General features: G+C 42.3%; 2 protein-coding genes across 2 annotated transcripts in view; both read right to left on the bottom strand.

The window, feature by feature from the left end:
• The window catches only part of LOC309553017 (olfactory receptor 5AR1-like), a gene marked incomplete at both ends in the record, with an annotated part of 91,466 nt that overhangs the window by 11,810 nt on the left and 57,367 nt on the right, over nt 1-22,289 (bottom strand). The window lies entirely within an intron of this gene.
• Nucleotides 7,221-8,150, bottom strand: LOC309554778 (olfactory receptor 5G9-like; the record flags this gene model as incomplete). Its single annotated transcript, XM_082256478.1, has 1 exon — nt 7,221-8,150. The coding sequence occupies one exon, from the start codon at nt 8,148-8,150 to the stop codon at nt 7,221-7,223; it is 930 nt and encodes a 309-aa protein (XP_082112604.1).

Here is a 22,289-nt window from a genome sequence, read left to right as displayed (position 1 = left end):
CCCTGCTCTTTGGCTTACCTCTACACAGGCTATCCCCACTTCAATCCATCATTGATCATTATCATGAATGCTGCCGCCAGACTCATTCACCTTACCAATCGCTCAGTGTCCGCCGCCCCTCTCTGTCAAGCCCTCCACTGGCTCCCTCTCACCCAACAAATTAAATTCAAAATACTAACAACATCTTACAAAGCCATCCACAGCTTAGCCCCCAACTACATCACTAGCCTAGTTTCAAAGTACCAACCTAATCGCTCTTCTTGTTCCTCTCAAAACCTCCTGCTCTCTAGCTCCCTTGTCACCTCCTCCCATGCTCGCCTCCAGGACTTTACCAGAGCCTCTCCAATCCTGTGGAACTCCTTACCCTTATCTGTCCGATTATCTCCTACTCTATTAGCTTTTAGGCAATCTCTGAAAACCCTCCTTTTCAGAGAAGCCTATCCTACCCACACCTAACAACTGTACCTCCATTTTCTCCATCTGCCCATCCCCCCATTTACCACGTGATCGGACCGTGCAATGAGAGATGATCTCATATGTAAACATATGAGATCATCTCTCATCGCCAGCTCTCCTTCCTCACACAGAGACTGCGTGTGAGGAAGGAGCAGAGCCGATCAGCGCTTAGGGGACAAAGAAAAATGTAATTAGGGCACTGATCACCAGTGCCTTGATTACAAAAGAGGTAAATAAAATAACACAAGTGCCCACCATCAGTGCCCACAGTGCCCGCCATCAGTGCCCCCTATCAGTGCCCACAATCAGTGCCCATAGTGCTGCCAGTCAGTGCCCATCAGTGCCTGCTTATCTAGGCACTGATGGGCACTGACTAGCAGCACTATGGGCACTGAATGTGGGCACTGATGGTGCTGCCCATCAGTGCTCATCAGTGCCACCCGTCAGTTTCCATCAGTGCCACCCATCAGTGTCCAGCAGTGCCGCCTCTCAGTGCCCATCAGTGCCGCCTCTCAGTGCCCAGCAGTGCCACCTCTCAGTGCCCATCAGTGCCGACTATTAGTGTTCATCAGTGCCGCCTATCAGTGCTCATCAGTGCCGCCTATCAGTGCCACCTATCAGTGCTCATCAGTGCCGCCTATCAGTGCCACCTATCAGTGCTCATCAGTGCGGCATATTAGTACCTCCTCATCAGTGCCACCTCATCAGTGCCCATAAGTGCCACCTCATCAGTGACCATCAGTGCAGCCTATCAGTGCCCATCAGTGCCGCCTCATCAGCGCACATCAGTGAAGGAGAAAAATGTATTTATTTTCAAAATTTACTCGCAGAAAATAAGAAAAACTTTTTTTTCTAAATTTTCTGTCTTTTTTCTTTTTTTTTGTAAGAAATAAAAAACCCAGAGATGATTAAATACCACCAAAAGAAAGCTCTATTTGTGTGAAAAAAATTATAAAAATTTAATATGGGTACAGTGTAGCATAGTTACATAGTTACATACATAGTAGGTGAGGTTGAATAAAGACAATAGTCCATCCAGTTCAACCTGTGTAGGCATGTGTGGCTGTAATCATCTCCCATACCCCTGAATGTTCTGATCCTTGAGATGTAAGTCTAAGAGTCTTTTGAAAGCCACCATACTACCCGCAGAAACCACCTCTTGTGGTAGAGAATTCCACAATCTTGTTGCCCTAACAGTAAAGAACCCCCCGCGTTGCCTGAGGTTAAAACGCTTCTCCTCTAATCGCATTGTATGCCCTCGAGTCCTCATGCAATCCCTTCGAATGAACAGCTTTTTTTCTAAGCTGGGATCCCCATTAAGATATTTATAAATTGCTATCATGTCCCCCCTCAGACGTCTCTTCTCCAGGGAGAATAAATCGAGCGATTGTAGACGCTCTTCATAGTCAAGGTCCTCCAATCCCCTAATTAGTTTAGTTGCCCTTCTCATGACCGCGCAATTGTCATTCAAAGCGTGAGAGCACTGGAAGCTGAAAATTGGCCTGGGCAGGAAGGGGGTGAAAGTGCCCGGTAGGCAAGTGGATAATAATAATAATTATAATTTATCACAATACCCCCCGGGAAGTGGGGTATCACCCAGCATTGGTGTTTACTAATTTAAGCAACAGAGTATTTAATTTATTTAAGCACAGTGAGCACGTGCAATATAATTTTCTAATAAAGCTGTTTTTCTGAGCAGCACAGTATATGAGCACCAATATCAATTTTGTTATAAGTTGAGCAGCAGCACTTGCACAAAGCACGAAGCACTTTCATAGGGGTGTAAACAGACACCCAGCAAGCTAACACTTACTCTTCACTTAGCACGGTGCACTTTTATACAATTTTATATAATTTTGTATTAATGCTTATGTTTACTACAATATGGTGATTGTGTTTTGTGGACAATTACGTTTTTAAACAATCTCAGCTTATACATACACACAATCTGTGCACCAAGTCCCTTTACTCCTATTCCCCTTAAGCAGGTAGCGCCACATACCAACACCTCATTGCATTGAGCTGCATTTTTGCCACCCCCAAACCACTCTCTTTTAACCGCTTGCCGACTGCCGCATGACTATTTACTGCAGCGGTCAGCCCCTCGCAGGCAGAGCGACATAGTACTACATCGCTAGCCTGTGAGGGTCTAGGGAGCGAGCGCACACCCCCGGAGGCGCGCTCCCGCACGGTCACGGACCCCCCCCCGCTCGTGTGACCGGTGGACCCGATGTCCACCGGTCACTCTGCGATCGTCGGTGCAGAGGGAGAAAGGCAGGCGGCTTATGTAAACAAGCCGCCTGTCATTCTCCCCTGTGTAGGAATAGTGATTATACGGTTCTACTATGTAGGACCGTTGATCACTGTTCCTACACCTCAAGCCACAGCCAATCACAATTAGAATCACGCCCCTAGGGACACACATAACCCCTCCCTCTCAAATAAAGTTAACCCCTTCACTGCCAGTGTCATTTTACAGTAACAGTGCATATGTATAGCACTGATTACTGTAGAAATGTCACTGGTAACCCCAAAAGTGTCAAAAATGTCAGTCAAGGGTCCGATCTGTCCGCCGCAATGTCGCAGTCCCGAAAAAAAAAACGCAGATCGCCGCCATTACGCGTTAAAAAAAAAACAACAAAAATGACAAAAATCTTTCCCTTTGTTAGTAAACACGATAACTTTTGCGCAAACCAATCAAAATACGCTTTTTGCGATTTTTTTTACCAAACATATGTAGCATAAAACAAATTGGCTAAAAATGTTAAAAAAATTAGATTTTTACATTTTTTTTGGGGGGAATTTCATATAAAAAAATGTGAAAAATATTGTTATTTTTTGCAAAATTGGCGCTCTTTCTTTGTTTATAGCGCATGATCAAAAAATCGCACAGGTGATCAAATACCACCAAAAGAAAGCTCTGTTTGTGAGGAAAAAAGGACGTCAAATTGGTTTAGGTACAGCGTCGCACGACCGCGCAATTGTCTGTTAAAATCACGCAGTGCCGAATCGCAAAAAAACCCTGGTCGTAATGGGGGTAAAATCTTCCGGGGCTTAAGTGGTTAAGAAACTTTAACCCCAGCCTTCCAATTAAGTCCGTCTGTTTTTCCTGTGGACTTGATGGAAAGCTCCGTTTAGTTCTGGGGAGTCCAGATGTAAATGGGCTTGAGTCTGTATACACCCACCTACCTCTGTGTCCATTCAGGTCCAAAAATGTTTTTCAAAGGTCTGTGTCCTAAATGCGACATATCAGAGTTAGCCTGATACAAATGGACACAAGACCATTAACATCTTGCCACCCATAAAGCCACCACAAGTCCGTGCTGTATGCGGACACACACTGACCATGGAATGGACATCAAAACACTGACATCTGTCCCATTCAGCTCCAATTATTATTGGTGGGGCGATGTGACAGCTTACTGCCAGGATAGTTACGGGGGGTTCAGACTAGGGTCCGAACACACCTGAGCGCATCCCATCTAATTAGTTGTTGTAAAAAAGTTCTAAAATAAGACATCTCTGCTGCTTTATATTACAGTGGTGATCGAAAGTTTGGGCACCCCAGGTAAAAATATGTATTAATGTGCATAAAGAAGCTAAGGAAAGATGGAAAAAAATCTCCAAAAGGCACCAAATTACAGATTAGACATTCTTATAATATGTCAACAAAAGTTAGATTTTATTTGCTGTCTGAAAACGCTTTGCTATCTTCTTATAGCCTTCTCCAGCTTTGTGAGCGTCAACTATTTTCAGTTTCAGTTTTTCTAGACAACTGCTTAGAAGAGCCCATGGTGCTGATTGTTGGGGCGAGGTCAGATGAGTCTGGGCATTTAAAACCTTTGAGATTGACATCACCTGGTCTTCCCAGACGATGATTGAGAACAATCCATGACACTGGCAGGTCTCAGCCTTGCAAAGGGGGCAGTGCATGCTATAAATTCTGCAGGGTGCCCAAACTTTTGCAGACGCCATTTTTTTGTTTTCTGTTATTTTGAAAGTGTAAATTATGGGAATAAAATCTAACTTTTGTTGACATACTATAAGAATGTCTAATCTGTAATTTGATGCTTTTTGGAGATTTTTCCATCTTTCCTTGGTTTCTTTATGCACATTAATACAAATTTTTACCTGGGGTGTCCAAACTTTTGATCACCACTGTATGTGTAATACGTTTAGAATAAAAATTATTATCAAACGATAAGTTCACCATTTGGAGCATGTTACATTGTTTGGGATATGTACAGTAACATGCCCCAGCCATCAGTTTCCTGGATGTACCCCCCCCCCCCCCCCGGTGACAGCATGGGGTCACGGGTGGGGTCGAGTGCGGGATGGAGGGGGGCCCCTGTCAGGTAGGCTGTACAGGACCCCATGATTTCTAACAGCAGCCCCCCCCCCCCCTGTAATCATTACAAGTTGGCTATTTTCAACTTTTATGTCTGCTGCTTTTAACATACTACACCATGAGGATACCTTCTGTTGCATGAGTTTACCCACAATGTCGAGACCGCGGATTTAAAGGGCCATACACCCTGACCTGCGAAATAGCCTGTGACATCTAGGAGTAAAACGGAGGAGTGCAGAGAAGCCTGTTTTTTGCACCCCAGGATGGGGAAAGCGTGATTTGACCAGGGCTTGACAGGTCAAACGCGGAGGTGAGCGCAACTTTTAAATTATGGTGGAAGTCACTGATATCACTTTTTAAAGATTGGCACAAAGTGCGGAATATACCAGTATATGAACTATATCATTGTTTGTAGTGAAAAGGATATTTGAAAAGTGTTTTTTTTTTTTTGTTTTGAAGTGATTATTATAAAATCATATAGAGTATCTCACAAAAGTGAGTACACCCCTCACATTTTTGTAAATATCTTATATATTTTCATGTGACAACACTGAAGAAATGACACTTTGCTACAGTGTAAAGTAGTGAGTGTACAGCTTGTATAACAGTGTAAATTTGCTGTCCTTTCAAAGTAACTCAACACACAGACATTAATGTCTAAACCACTGGCAACAAAAGTGAGTACACCCCTAAGTGAAAATGTCTAAATTGGGCCCAATTAGCCATTTTCCCTTCCCGGTGTCATGTGACTCGTTAGTGTTACAAGGTCTCAGGTGTGAATGGGGAGCAGGTATGTTAAATTTGGTGTTATCGCTCTCACTCTCTCATACTGGTCAATGGAAGTTCAACATGGCACCTCATGGCAAAGAACTCCCTGAAGATCTGAAAAAAGAATTGTTGCTCTACATAAAGATGGCCTAGGCTATAAGAAGAATGCCAAGACCCTGAAACTGAGCTGCAGCACCGTGGCAATGACCATACAGCAGTTTAACAGGACATTTTCCACTCAGAACAGGCCTCGCCATGGTCGACCAAAGAAGTTGAGTGCACTTGTTCAGCATCATATCCAGAGGTTGTCTTTGGGAAATAGATGCATGAGTGCTGCCAGCATTACTGCAGAGGTTGACGGTGTGGGGGACCAGCCTGTCAGTGCTCAGACCATACACTGCACACTGCATCAAATTGGTCTGCATGGCTGTCGTCCCAGAAGGAAGCCTCTTCTAAAGATGATGCACAAGAAAACCCACAAACAGTTTGCTGAAGACAAGCAGACTATGGACATGGATTACTGGAACCATGTTCTGTGGTCTGATGAGACCAAGATAAACTTACTTGGTTCAGATGGTGTCAAGCGTGTGTGTGGCAGCAACCAGGTGAGGAGTACAAAGACAAGTGTGTCTTGCCTACAGTCAAGCATGGTGGTGGGAGTGTAATGGTCTGGGGCTGCTTGAGAGCTGCTGGTACTGGGGAGCTACAGTTCATCAAGGGAACCATGAATGCCAACATGTACTGTGACATACTGAAGCAGAGCATGATCCCCTCCCTTTAGAGACTGGGCCGCAGGGCAGTATTCCAACATGATAAAGACCCCAAACACACCTCCAAGACGACCACTGCCTTGCTAAAGAAGCTGTGGGTAATGGTGATGGATTGGCCAAGCATGTCCCTAGACCTAAACCCTATTAAGCATCTGTGGGACATCCTCAAATGGAAGGTGGAGGAGCGCAAGGTCTCCAACATCCACCAGCTCTGTGATGTCATCATGGAGGAGTGGAAGAGAACTCCAGTGAAAACCTGTGAAGCTCTGGTGAACTCCATGCCCAAGAGGGTTAAGGCAGTGCTGGAAAATAATGTTGGCCACACAAAATATTGACACTTTGGGCCCAATTTGGACATTCACACTTAGGGGTGTACTCACTTTTGTTGCCAGCGGTTTAGACATTAATGGCTGTGTGTTGAGTTATTTTGAGAGGGCAGCAAATTGACACTGTTATACAAGCTGTACACTCACTACTTTACATTGTAGCAAAGTGTCATTTCTTCAGTGTTGTCACATGAAAAGATAAAATAAAATATTTACAAAAATATGAGGGGTGCACTCATATTTATGAGATACAGTATATATATTGTAAAGGACACAAAGAAGGATTGGAACATTTTATTTGAGGTACTTTATGCTAATAGATGGGTATTTATTTATATCACAGAAAGATTTCATATAGATGCACATATAAAGGGGTAGGCGCAGTAATATTTATTTGTTTATTTAATATACAATAGCCAAACACATAACATTAAAAAATAACACACACCAATAAGGAGTTAATATGAGTAGTCCATTCTTAGGATTTGCATATACTTTAATTTGCAGAAAGGTGTTATAAGAACTTTGCAGGGGAGATACATATTATCTTCATCAACTTGATTTTCGCATTGATCGGACAAGAACTTGCTTCACCTCTTGGTTCCTCAGGCTGTAAATAAGAGGATTCAGCATTGGAGTCAATATTGTACAGAACACAGATATCACTTTGTCTTGTATCTCAAAGGCTCCTGAATGAGGGCAGAGGTAGATAAAGAACACAGCTGTGAAGAAGGTGGAGACACAAATAATATGTGAGGAACACGTTCTGAAAGCCTTCTGCCTGCCCTTAGTGGATGTCATTTTTAAAATGGAAAAAATTATACAAGTGTAGGAAAGAATGATTGTAAGCACTGTATATGTTCCAAAGGCTGCTACAAAGACAGCAGTTACCATATCACAATGAAGAATATCAGAACAGGATAGACTGATCAGTGGTGGGATGTCGCAGTAGAAATGGTCAATAAGGTTCGATCCACAGAATGGAAGACTGAACACACAACTGGTCTGCACAACCGACTGCAAGAAACTAACAGAGGAAGAATAAACGACCAAACTGAAACATTTCTTCTTGGTCATTATCATGGTGTAATGGAGAGGGTGGCAGATCGCCACATAGCGGTCATAGGACATGGTGGAGAGAAGGATAGCCTCAGTGCTTACCAGCGAGCAAAAGAAGTAAAACTGGAGGGCACAACCAAGAAATGAAATTGACTTCTTTGTGAAAAGGAAGTGAGACAACATATTTGGAGTAATAACTGAGGAGTACAAAATATCCACCAGAGAGAGACTACTCAGGAAGAAGTACATTGGGGTGTGAAGAATGGAGGAAGTATAGACAAGGACTATCATCCCCATATTTCCAACTAGGGTCACCATGTAGACCAGAAAAAAGAAGACGAAGAGGAATGGGAAAAGTTCTTTGTCATCAGTCAGTCCAGAAAACTCAAACATGGTCACTCGTGTCTCATTCTCCATACCCATTGACCTCTCTATTTGAAGTTATGAAATTACACATCCCATGGTTTCAAATGTCAGGCCCCAATTTGCTAGTGAAGCTAGAAATCACCACCTGAAAAAAAAAAAAAATAGTGAGAACCAGAACAAGAGGTGAGGGTAAGTCTCCCAATGGGGACACCAATTCTCTTAACTTTGTAGAGATTTTCTTCCTGATCTGTCTCGAGGGCAGGGAGTAAAGGGTTTTGTGTAGTAGTTGAGCGCAACTGCTCTTGAACCCATTCTTGCCTGGACTCAAAGGACTTAAAGGTATAGAAGATTTATGCTCCTGCGCTTAAAGTGGAGTTCCGGCCACAAAAAAATGTTTTCAATGAAAATACCCCCGGGACAGTCAGGGCTAGTACATTCCACAATGGCTAGCCTCTGATCTGTCCCGGGTTCGCACTTACCTGCAAGAAGAAATACTCACTTTTAAAATTTCTTCTCCAGCGTTGCCATCTCTGTTGTGGGCAGATGAAGCCAGCGCGATCCTCTTCTGTGTCCTCTTCCGTGTCTTCTTCTCCCAGAATGCGCCTGCACCGGTCCCTCTCGTCACTTCGGTGCGGCGCCGCATTCCTCCACAGCTTCTGGGCATGCCCAGAAGCTGTTTAGCAGGGAATGTGGCGTCGCATCGGAAGTGACGAGCGGGGCCGGTGCCGTCGCATTGATTCCTGGGAGAGATGACGTTCAGCTCCCAGGAATCATTGCAAACCGGAAGTGACGGCGCCGGCCGCCGAGGGAGGAAGTGGAAGAAAGGTGAGTATTTCTTTCTACAATAACAAGGTAAGTAAAAAAAATAAAAAATCGCAACTATCCATTTCCTTTTCAGGTGAAGATAAGCAAGCAGATGGCCACAAAATCGATGATGTCGATTTTGTGGCCGGAAATCCGCTTTAATGTGACTTGATCTTTTAGAAATATGACTCCGCTGGTTTAGTCGCCATTTTGGCTGTGCTGAGACACCCAACAGGTCAGGGAAACCCAGATAGAACTCTAAAGGAAAAAATACAGAGGGCGCACCAGCCTAACGCATTACCTTTGCAACAATTTATTTTTATAAAAGCATATACATCATACTCACAAAGGAGATGAAATAACAGGCAAAATAAAAGTGTAAGTCCATCGGAGGTCTCCACTTAGCATAGTCCGCTAGTACAAACAGTAGCCGGATATAAACCTCCAAATGCAGCTCCATTTGGAGTTTTACATACCATTACTGTTTGTACTAGAGGACTATGCTAAGTGGTGAATCCGGGTGGTCTTTAAAGTATAACCTGGGCATACAATAGGCATAGGCACCTTTTCTAAAAAGTGTACCATGGGCATGGGGCTCCCTAGGAAAACTATCCTGTTCTCCCTTGCATGTGAGAACATCTGTGGGTAGGCCCTTCGTCGCCTAACTAGTACCTCTTGACAGTCCTCTGCACACCTACTTTAGGTTTTACACCAACTGACCCCACTTTCCTCCTTGGGCACAGGATTTGTTTTGAGGAGACATCCCCATGTAGAGGTTAGGAGAAAGAGGATTCCACTTTAGGAATGCAATTCAATGCCAACCCCAGAGGGATATGAGTAGTCCCAGAAAATGCTTACAGCTTCATGCTGCACCAGGCTTTCCCCTAATGGGAAGCTAAGTGAACGATGCCCAGCTGTCCACATGTGGATCTGATATGGTTCATCCCAAAAAACAAAACACAAATCATTCCCCTTGTGGAAGCCAATCCAGGAAGCTCTCTGCCTTCCTAATATACCCTTACACAGGATGCACCTCTCTAAGCCGGGGCATAGCTGGAGCTTATGCAAAACAAAACCAGAGAAACTCCCTTCCCAAATTAACGACCAGCCAACAGACAACCGAATTATCCTGCCTAACAGTATGCGTTAAAAAACAGGGGCTTAGTCCGCACACATTTGCAAATATATGCGTAAACTACAGAATCTCGTCAATGCACCCCAGAATTTTCTGTAGCCCCCAACTCAAAAATTTGAGAGCCTCCACAGTGGATGCACATGCACTATAATAGGTAGAGGGCAGGTGATCCTGGAGGGAGATCACCCCCCCCCCCCCTTAATGGCACAGGAACGCACTGGGCACCCAGCACATGGAACAGTACAATGGCAGCAAAGGTGTACAGTGCATCCCCATGTACTACTATTGTAGAGACTCTCAAAATTTAGAGTCTACAGAATATGCTGGGGTGCCTTGATGGGGCTCTGTAGCTTATGCATGTATTTGCAAATATGTGCTGCAAATGTTGTGTTTTTAACATAAACTGTTAGACAGGATAATTCGGATATTTGAAGGCTGGTCAGTAATTTAAGCTGAGAATGTCTCTGATTTTGTTTTGCATGCGCTGCCCTTCCATGTGCTCCTTGCTGCAAAGGCCAGTTATAGGTGAGGGCAGTGGGCAATTGTTTGTATAGCTGGAACCTAACCCAAGCAGCTCATGAGTCTTTGATGATTGAGTGTGTTAAATGGAAGCCCTTTATTGCTCTATCCAAATACAAAAACCAACATTGGGCTCTACCTAAGCCTACAGCCACTAGGCAGGTCTCTTTTATATATACTGTTTTTTATTTACTGTGTGTATATATATATATATATATATATATATATATATATATATATATATATATATATATATATATGTATGTATATGTATATGTATATATAAATCATTGATAAGGACTGGGCAGAGTTTACATATTTGGCAAATGGTACTCTGTCCTCCATCTCCCAAGTCCATGGGCTTAGCTTTTAATTTGTATGCAGTCAGGCATTCTCTTGTACGACATAGTTGAAGGTGAATCTAAAAGAAATTGTACAAGAAAATTGTATAATGTATGGCCAGCTTTAGGTGTGCCAATGCCTCAATCATTTGCACGTCCATCAGGAATCATCCCTTTGTTCTGTCTAATATGTTTATTTCTATGATTTTGAGCACCATCTAGTGGCCATAAAAATACAAAATATGGGGAAAAATTATTTTTGTAAGAAAAAAAGATATTACAGTCCTGTTTTACTTATATTTCTTTGCAAAACTAAAGGGGCCTCTTTAACCACTTGCCTACAGCGCAATTTCACCCCCTTCCTGCCCAGACTGATTTTCAGCTTTCAGCGCTCTCACACTTTGAATGACAATTACTCAGTCATGCAACACTGTACCCATAAAAAATTTGCGTCCTTTTTTTCACACAAATAGAGCTTTCTTTTGATGGTATTTAATCACTACTGGGTTTTTTATTTTTTGTGCTTTAAATAAAAAAAGACTGAAAATATTGTGAAAAAACACATTTTTCTTTGTTTCTGTCATAAAATCTAGCAAATGAGTAATTTTTCTTCACAAATTTTGGCCAAAATTTATACTGCTACTTATCTTTGGTAAAAATAACCCAAATAAGTGTATATTATTTGGTCTTTGTGAAAGTTATAGAGTCCACAAGTTATGGTGCTAATCATTGAAAATTGATCACACTTGACCACACCTGATGTACTGAAGGCCTATCTCATTTCTTGAGACACTAAAAAGTGTACAAATACCCCCCAAATGACCCCTTTTTGGAAAGTAGACATTCCAAGGTATTTAATAAGGGGCATGGTGAGTTTTTTGAAGTTGTCATTTTTTCCCACAACTCTTTGCAAAATGAAGATTTTTTTTTTTTTTTTTTTACAAATTGACGTATTAACAGGTTATTTCTCTCACACAGCATATGTATACTTGCAACTACACCCCAAAACACATTCTACTACTCCTCCTAAGTATGGCGATACCACATGTGTGAGACTTTTTCACAGCCTGGCCACATACAGAGGCCTAACATCCAAGTAGTACCGTCCGGCATTCTAGGAGCACAAATTACACATATCATTTCCTGACAACCTATCGTACTTTTGAAGGCCCTGGAGCACCAGGACAATGGAAACCCCCATAAAATGACCCCATTTTGGAAAGCAAACAGCCCAACGTATAATTTTTGAGGCATAATGAGTCTTTTGAATATGTCATTTTTTTCCACAAGTTTTTGGAAAATGTGGAAAGAAAATGAAAACACATTTTTTTTACACAAAGCTGTTCATTTATGCAATATTTCTAACACATAGCATGTACATAGCAAAAATTGCACCTCAAAATACATTCTGCTATTCCTCCTGAGTATGGCGATACCACGTGTAACACTTTTTCACAGCCTGGCCACATACATAGGCCTAACATCCAAGTAGCGCTTTACACAAAGTTGTCCATTTATCCACTTTAAGACTGGGCCTATTTTTGACACTTGGTGTTTACAAGCTAAAATCATTTTTTTTGCTAGAAAACTACTTGGAACCCCCAAACATTATATATATTTTTTTTTTAGCAGGGACCCTAGAGAATAAAATGGAGATCGTTGCAATATTTTTTATCACACCATATTTGCGCAGCAGTCTTCCAAATGCGATTTTTTTGAAAAAAATTCACTTTTTTAACTAAAAAATAAGAAAACAGTAAATTTAGCCCAATTTTTTTCCATAGTGTGAAAGATAATGTTACGCCGAGTAATTAGATACCCAACATGTCATGCTTCAAAATTGCGCATGCTCACAGAATGGCGCCAAACATTGGTACTTAAAAATCCCCATAGGCAACATTTTAAAAATTTCTGCAGGTTACTAGCTTAGAGTTACAGAGGAGGTCTAGGGCTCAAATTATTGCTCTCACTCTAATGATCGCGGCGATACCTCACATGTATGGTTTGAACACCGTTTACATATGTGGGCGGGACTTGCGTATGCGTTTGCTTCTGCGCGCGAGCTAACGGGGACAGGGCGCTTTAATTTTTTTTTTCCTATTTATTTTATTTATTATTTTTTTATTTTTACACAGATTAAAAAAAAAATGTTTTGATCACTTTTAATTCCTATTGCAAGGAATGTAAACATCCCTTGTAATAGAAATAGTCATGACAGGTCCTCTTTATTGTGAGATCTGGGGTCAAAAAGACCTCACACCTCACAACTACACTAAAAAAGAAAAAAAAAAATTGTTGAAAGAGGAAAAAAAAAAAAAGAAAAAAAAAAAAGCGGCCCTTTAAACCGGTTGCTAGGCAACGTCTTTTGACGTAGCTCCGGTACTCCAAGACCATAGAGTCGAGTGAGGGTCATCTTGCCCTCACTCGACTTCCTGTCTCTGAGGATCCGGGACCGGATAGTTTTCCCCGCTGCCGGCGGGTCCGGTAAGCTGGGAAAACGTCTGGGACGTGGCAGGATGATTGATGAGGTGACAAGTGACGATGATTGATGGGGTGACAGATGACAATCACTGACGGGGTGACATGTGACGATGATTGATGGGGTGACAAGTGACGATGATTGATAGGGTGACAGATGACAATGACTGATGGGGTGACAGGTGACGGTGATTGATGGGGTGACAGGTGACGGGCGATGGTCACTGATGGGTGACAGGTGACGGGCGATGGTGCACGGCGGTACTGATGGCAGTCTCTGGTGACCGGTGAACTTTAGGCTACGTTCACATGTGAGCGTAGCGATCGCGGGCAGATTCACTGCTATTCCGCCCGCGATCCAGAAATCATTGCAAATCGCGGAACGCCTGTGCGTTGCCCGTGATTTGCAATAGCACCCCAAACGCTGTGCGATGTTGCTGCGATTTCCGCCTGCCGAATCGAGGTAACATCACGCAAACAACGCATGACGCCCCAAAGAAGCTCTTGTACCTTTTTTGGGCGTCATGCGTTGTTTGCGCGATGTTACCGCGATTCGGCAGGCGGAAATCGCAGCAACATCGCACAGCGTTTGGGGTGCTATTTCAAATCACGGGCAACGCACAGGCGTCCCGCAATTTGCAATGATTTCCGGATCGCGGCAGAATCGCTGTGATTCTGCCTGCGATCGCTGCGCTCACATGTGAACGTTATGGGTGTCAATTTCTGGGCACTGATGAGGTGACTGTTGGGTGACAGGTGACATTGGGGGGGCTGAGGACTGTGTGGGGACCTTTATTAGTGTGATTTTACATTTGACATGTGTACAGAGCAGTAACTCACTATTTCTAGCTCTTCTCCCCTCATACTGAAAACTGTGTGAGGAGAGAAGAGCTAGTAACAGTCAGTTACTGCTCTTTGTTTACATTTTGTGATCGGCTGTGAATGGATTCACAGCCGATCACATAGTAAACAGTCACTGTCAGTGACTGTTTACTACCGCTGGTGACAGCTGTGTTCCTACGGAACACAGTGCCACCGACATGACAGTGCTGTGCGCTCCCGATCGCGCATGCGCGGTCTTCTGCCGGCATCTACTGTTGTGATCGGCTATGTCATTGCAACATAGCCGATCACGTGGGAAACAGCCATGCCTATTGGCTGTTTCCCCCCTGCCGGTGACCGGCTGTGTCCCGGGGACACGCCGACACCGGCAGTGCACGGCGGCGCGCCCGCGATCGCGCGCCTACCCTGCATTTCCTGCGGACGTCATATGACGTCCACCCAGGATAATAGCCGCACCGTCCCGCTGTCATATGGCGGGCGGTAAGTGGTTAAAAAAAAATGCAGAACTATTTATTCTGTGAAACTGATTGTACATTCTGTTCTGTTCTAATGGGTTCAAAAATGAATGTTACTAGGTTATTTTCTCTCCTGGTCAAATGTTATTCATTCATACAGAAAAGAGTGAATCAGGAAAATACCATAATATGGCCACTTGGTGAAGCTGAAATCACACAAAATAAATATTTAATTACATATTTTATTTGTGAATAATAATAGCACATTTATTATGATAAATAATACCACATTATAATTAATTAATACCACATTATGACCAGTAGATTGAGCTGATAATCATAGGAAAAAGTTTTTCTTTGTTTTATTTGGGACAAATAATGACACATTTATTGTGATATATATAATACCACATCATGGCCACTAGATGGAACCGATATACAGTCAGGTCCATTAATATTGGGACATCAACAAAATTTGAATCTTTTTGGCTCTATACACCACCAAAATGGATTTGAAATGAAACAAACAAGATGTGCTTTAACTGCAGACTTTCAGCTTTAATTTGAGGGTATTTACATCCAAATCAGGTGAAAGGTGTAGGAATTACAACAGTTTGTATATTTGCCTCCCACTTTTTAAGGGACCCAAAGTAATGGGACAGATTAACAATCATAAATCAAACTTTCACTTTTTAATACTTGGTTGCAAATCCTTTGCAGACAATTACAGCCTGAAGTCTGGAATGATTAGACATCCCCAGACGCTGGGTTTCATCCCTGGTGATGCTCTGCCAGGCCTCTACTGCAACTGTCTTCAGTTCCTGCTTGTTCTTGGGGCATTTTCCCTTCAGTTTTGTCTTCAGCAAGTGAAATGGATGCTCAATCAGATTCAGGTCAGGTGATTGACTTGGCCATTGCATAACATTCCACTTCTTCCCCTTAAAAAACTCTTTGGTTGCTTTCGCAGTATGCTTCGGGTCATTGTCCATCTGCACTGTGAAGCGCCGTCCAATGAGTTCTGAATTATTTGGCTGAATATGAGCAGATAATATTGCCCGAAACACTTCAGAATTCATCCTGCTGCTTTTGTCAGCAGTCACATCATCAATAAATACAAGAGAACCAGTTCCATTGGCAGCCATACATGCCCACGCCATGACACTACCACCACCATGCTTCACTGATGAGGTGGTATGCTTTGGATCATGAGCAGTTCCTTTCCTTCTCCATACTCTTCTCTTCCCATCACTCTGGTACAAGTTGATCTTGGTCTCATCTGTCCATAGGATGTTGTTCCAGAACTGTGAAGGCTTTTTTAGATGTTGTTTGGCAAACTCTAATCTGGCCTTCCTGTTTTTGAGACTCACCAATGGTTTACATCTTGTGGTGAACCCTCTGTATTCACTCTGGTGAAGTCTTCTCTTGATTGTTGACTTTGACACACATACACCTACCTCCTGGAGAGTGATCTTGATCTGGCACACATACACCTACCTCCTGGAGAGTGTTCTTGATCTGGCCAACTGTTGTGAAGGGTGTTTTCTTCACCAGGGAAAGAATTATTTGGTCATCCACCACAGTTGTTTTCCGTGGTCTTCTGGGTCTTTTGGTGTTGCTGAGCTCACCGGTGCGTTCTTTCTTTTTAAGGATGTTCCAAACAGTTGATTTGGCCACACCTAATGTTTTTGCTATCTCTCTGATGGGTTTGTTTTGTTTTTCAGCCTAATGATTGCTTGCTTCACTGATAGTGACAGCTCCTTGGATCTCATATTGAGAGTTGACAGCAAGAGATTCCAAATGTAAATAGCACACTTGAAATTAACTCTGGACCTTTTATCTGCTCCTTGTAAATGGGATAATGAGGGAATAACACACACCTGGCCATGGAACAGCTGAGCAGCCAACTGTCCCATTACTTTTGGTCCCTTAAAAAGTGGGAGGCACATATACAAACTGTTGTAATTCCTACACCGTTCACCTGATTTGGATGTAAATACCCTCAAATAAAGCTGAAAGTCTGCAGTTAAAGCACAGCTTGTTTGTCTCATTTTAAATCCATTGCGGTGGTGTATAGAGCCAGAAAGATTAGAATTGTGTCAATGTCCCAATATTTATAGACCTGACTGTACATAGGACATTAATACTTATTTGCCTCTTTTATTTGTGATAAATGATATCCCATGTATTATGATAAATAATACCACATTAAAATTAATACCACATTATGCTCATTAGATGTAACTGATAACCATGGGAAAAATATGTATTTATTTTATTTGTGACAAATAATACCACATTTATTATAAATAATGCCACATTATGGCCACTAGATGAAACTGATTATTATAGGAAATAAATATGTATTTACTTGTTATATTTGTGATAAAGAATACCACATTTCTTTTGATAAATAATACCACTTTGGAATTCATTTCACATTATAACCATTAGCTGGTGCTGACATTTATTTGAAACTAATACTTTATTTACCTATTTTATGTATTTACTTGTTTTATTTTGATTGCGTGTCTTACTTTGTGAGAGTTTAGTTCTACTTTGAGGGGAGTCAATGGTAATTTACATATTTATTCTTTATTGTTTTTGTTCAGGACTAAAATAATATATTTTTTTAACTGTCTTTTAGCTAAATAGGAAATATATACTAAATAATTATATATAATTCATATTTACTGCACAGACCAGTAGGTGGAGCTGCTGACTGCAGGTTTTCTGCACTGTTTACAGCTATGCAGTGAAGATTCTAAATAATCCGATTTCTTTTGTCCTTCAACTATTGGGACTTCTAAAAAAACACAGATTTACGAATGCATCTGAGAAGGGACACACCTGCATATATGACCGAAAATGGATTTGTAATTTGGATAGAGAAATATAGAATGAATGAGACCTAATGTTGTGCTTTCTTCCAGCATGCTGTGCAATAATAATAATCATATTATAGTTATTATTATTATTATTATTATTATTATTATTAATAATAATAATAATAATACTAATAATAATAGTAATATAAATAGTTGTAGTAATATTAATAACAATAATAATAATAATAATAATAATAATAATAATAATAATAATAATATAAATAGTTGTAGTAATATTAATAATAATAATAATAATAATAATAATAATAATAATAATAATTTTTACAAAAACAAAAAAGCTAAAAAAAAAAAAAAAAATAGGATCTATTTGTGAACATTAAAAAATAAATAAATAAATGGAACTAAGTCAGAAAATTATGGAAAATTCAAAATTTTAGAGGAATCACCACAACAAGAGAGGAGTTGAATACTTCTACTGGGGAGATCTTTTCCGGTGGCAACTGTCTAAGAGCTTTCACTTTGTAGAGATGCCCTCTCACCTGTTGCATTGCTGGGACAGGAACTGAAGGGAAATGTTGCCAGTGGGGCACAGACAGGTGGATTTAACAGTTTTATGCTGTATTATTTAAAAAAATATATATATTGACTATATACTTTAAAGGACTACGTCTCCTCTGGTGAGGTTTGGCTCTAATAAATCCCTTCCACCTTCCTCAGTGTAGTCTGGCCAGAAATCCTCCAGCCAGCTCCCCTTTTTGTTTTTTATTTTTTCCCTGCAATTATTTGTATTCGTTTTTAGATATTTCCTTTACAATACCAACAATCTCCCAGTTACAAATAAATGTCAATATAATTATAAGCCCCCATTCACACTGGGGCGACGCTACTTCGCACCGCGACCTCCGAGGTCGCGGTGCGAGCAGCGCGCCGCTACCTCGGAGCGGCCGCCACGGACTTCGTAACATTGAAGTCTATGGCGGTCGCCTCCTGGTCGCCCCAAAGAAGCTCCGGACCCTTTTTCTGAGTCGGAGCGACTTGTGTCGCTCCTATCAGAACGGGTCCGCAGCTTCCCTATGGGAGGCGACGTGCGGCGACCTGTGAGGCGACCAGGTCGCCTCACAGGTCGCCCCAGTGTGAACCGAGGCTTAACCTTTCAGAAATGTAATTATCCAAAAAACAACCAAATAACATCTTAAATCATTCTTATACAAGAAGAAAAAAAAATCCAGTATTAAATATAATAAACACTTCCATCTCCTCTTAACATGGCGCATACCTGGCATGGCTACATTTATTGCTTTTGGATGGCTGTACTCCAAAGGTGTCTGAAAATGTTCTTTAAAGATAATTGTTGGGTTGACCCGCTTACGAAAATGCTAGTTGCTTGACTGTTGATACTTTCGGAGACACTGACCCAGAACAAGCATGAAGATTCAAAATTTCAGAGTAAAGTAATCAATTCCAATCTGCAAAGGCAAGACGACATTTATGCTTTATAAAGGGATATTTTTCTCTTACCTGTTAGACATATAACTATATAACACACTCTATGTTCTCTCTTTATAAAGCAGAATTGATTTTATAATCAATCCAGAGATCCCAGAGAGTCATTCTGAGCACTCCAAGGATTATATCATTATTTCCATTTAGAGCCAAACCAGTCGGGGGAATTGTTCAGTGGGATTTAATTGTGTTAAAATAGATTATTATGAGCTTAAATTCTGACACTAAACTGTTCACATTGTTATCTATAGCATTTATATCGCTCTGACATATTCTGCAGTGCTGTAAAGAGAACACCAAGCCAGTGACATCAGTCTCTGTTCCAGAGGAGCTTCTCCACTAGGTGGTGCTGTTCTGCAAGGTGCTACTGGCTCACTATGCTTTGGTCTCAGCTGGGAGAAATATCAAGCCTGGGGGCTGTCCTACAGGCTTCTTCTCATGAAGCAGGCTGGAGAAGACAAAGGTGGAGGCTCTCCAGAGGAACTGAGGCCTACACCACATGCTCAAGCTGCAATGGATCCTAGGCTTGTCCCTATGCAAGGATAGACCTTACCTGCCTTCCAGGACAGAGTGGTAAATAGACTTTGCTGCATAACTAAGGAGGAACAGGAGCCCCGGTCTCAGATTGGAGAAACATCAAGCCTGGGGGCTGTCCTACAGGCTTCTTCTCATGAAGCAGATCAAAAAAACGAAGAGATTTCCAGTTACAACTTACCAACCAGCCAGCGACCAACCGAATTGACCTGTCTAACAGTATGCTTTAAAAACATGAAGCAGGCTGGGGAAGACGAAGGTGGAGGCTCTCCAGAGGAACTGAGGCCTACACCACATGCTCAAGCTGCAATGGATCCTAAGCTTGCCCCTATGCAAGGGGAGTCCTTACCTGCCTTCCAGGACAGAGTGGTAAATAGACTTTGCCGTATAACTAAGGAGGAACAGAAGCCTACCGTCCTGAAAGCAGATTTCAGGAAAAGTCATCTCTGCATGGCAAGACCAGGAGCAGTAAGAGGGAAGACTCCAAGCTGAAGTCTCTGGAGGAAGCATTGAAAAAAAAAGGAGAAGTTGGTCGCCTCTTTAAAGGAAAGCAGCAGTATGTTCAAGAAAAAATATGAGAATGAGTAAAGATTCACACAGATGAAGGAAAGTGTCTGTTCGAGTACCAGCCAGAGGGTAGATGCTGGAGCAAAGGCGATAGTACGGATGAGGTGTAAGGAAGTGGTTTCATGTGGTTGCCCCAGTACTACCCCTGACTCAGGATATGTCACATCTGAGTCAGTATCTGCCCCCTCCCTCCCCAGCATCCTGGGTCATCTCAGGAGGAGGTTAGGGAAAATGGCAGATTGCTGCAGGCCATTTCGGAAATGGAATATCCCTTTATCTTCAGATGAAGATGACGAGGAGGATATTTCCCTCAGCCTGTAAGGGAGAAAGTTGTGCAGAAGTTTTTGTTTGTGAAGTCTGATCAAGATGGCGGCAGTGCTACAGTGTCTGCTGATGGAGGACATGCTGGAACTGTTTCAGTTCAGGAAAATTCTGGTAAAGAAGTGCCTATGGAGAATCTCTCTCAGTGTGTAGAAGCCTTTCTTGTGATTGCTACTACAGAGAAAGAGATGAATCTGCCAACAGATGCAATTGGCAAGGAATGCAGGAGGAGATGGTGGGAAGCCAGAAGTTCCTGCTGACTGTGAGAACAAGAAGCAGGAGTCCCACGTGGACACTAAGACTGCAAAGCAGGAGTGCCACATGGACACTAAGAGTGTGGAGCAGGATTTCCCGCATGGACACTAAGACAGCTGATGTTTTTTCTAAACAGAAGACTTTAATTAATAACGAGACTGTTGGTAATTGTGGTCCTTCTGGGTGGGACTGCTGTTCTGGAGGGGAGGTAATTTGCCAAACCTGATATCAGAGGTTCCTATGCAGCTAGTAAATGTGCCTATATGTATAAATTCTGTGTCATCTGCACTGGGTAGGAGCTATTCTAGAGGTGTGTCGGGACAAAGTCATGCTGCTGGTGGAAGGGAGCCAGTTGTGGGACTTTCACCTAATGCATCCTCTTCTTTAAACGCAGGAATGTGGTACAGCTCAGGTGGGAAGGAGGAGGTAGTTCAGCTATCAGGAGGGTGATTGTGGATAGGATTCTAGCCATGGGATTTAGGTGGGGGGATATTTTAGCTCTTATCAGTCTGGCAGGTTCCTATAAATATGATTTGTCTTTTGTGTGTCCAGAAGCACTGGATCTGCTTTGGGGACAGTATAAGCACTTGTATAGGGGCCACCTGGACTGAAAAGGGCTTGTCCCCAAGCTTATCTCACGACAACCCTTGATAAAAATGTGACTTTCCTGAATAGGAGTTAGTCTATACCCCCAGGGGATTTATGGATCTGGCTAAGGAGGTTTGGTGAAACGTTGTGCCCCCTCAAAAAGACGGACGATGAGAAGGTGAGTCAATCTTTTGGGGATTTTTTTTTAAGGCACAGGTATTGATCATGGACTTTTGCAGCAGTAAGTTGGAGTGGTGGAAGCTTACAAAACAAAGGATCATTGGATTTTTCAATCCCATAGGAAGAAATAAACAGCTGGATAAGTATGTCACCTATCAGCATCCGTGGAGGATGCTTGATAGGCTTATCTTGAATAATAGAGATCAAGGGATGATCTCTGAGGTGAAATTCTTGCTCAGGAAGTGTCAATATGACAGGCATGCCTCTTTGTTTCTGGAGAGGGATTATGGGAAATATCACTTGCCCAACCCTTACCAGAATTACAAACAAGGTAGAGCAGTTAAGTCAGTTGTAGGCCTGGTTGACAGTATGGGTTCCTTGACAAAGTCCAAGTCAGGGATCCTGGAAACCGCCAGGGACATTGATTGAGTAGGCATGTCAAGTTTTCTGGATTCTACTCTGAGACTGGGAAATTGCAGCTCTCTGGTGAGTTTTTTTTTACAGAAACTCAAAACCTCGAATACATCAAGCAAACAATCAAACATTGTCCGTAAATGCATTAATAAGTCAAGCGGGTAATACCAACGTAGAGGGAAGGTATTGAGGGAGATGGGGTTGGGGGGGGGGGGGTAGGATAGTCATATGAATATACTAGTACATCCTTGTGATTGTCTGATTGCCAGTGAACACGCCCCCTCACGATGTGGGAATTGGAAATTTTCCGGGCTGGAACCACGAAAGAGTATAAGTAGAGACAGAGGAGCAAGTCGGGGGGGGGGGGTGAGTAGGCGGGAGAAGGAGCGGTGGGGAAAGAGAAAAGGGGGGGG

This window comes from Pelophylax lessonae (genome assembly GCF_965119305.1).
Source record: "Pelophylax lessonae genome assembly, chromosome: 4".
In the NCBI taxonomy this organism is placed as follows: Eukaryota; Metazoa; Chordata; class Amphibia; order Anura; family Ranidae; genus Pelophylax; species Pelophylax lessonae.
This window is presented reverse-complemented; position numbering and strand designations above follow the sequence as displayed.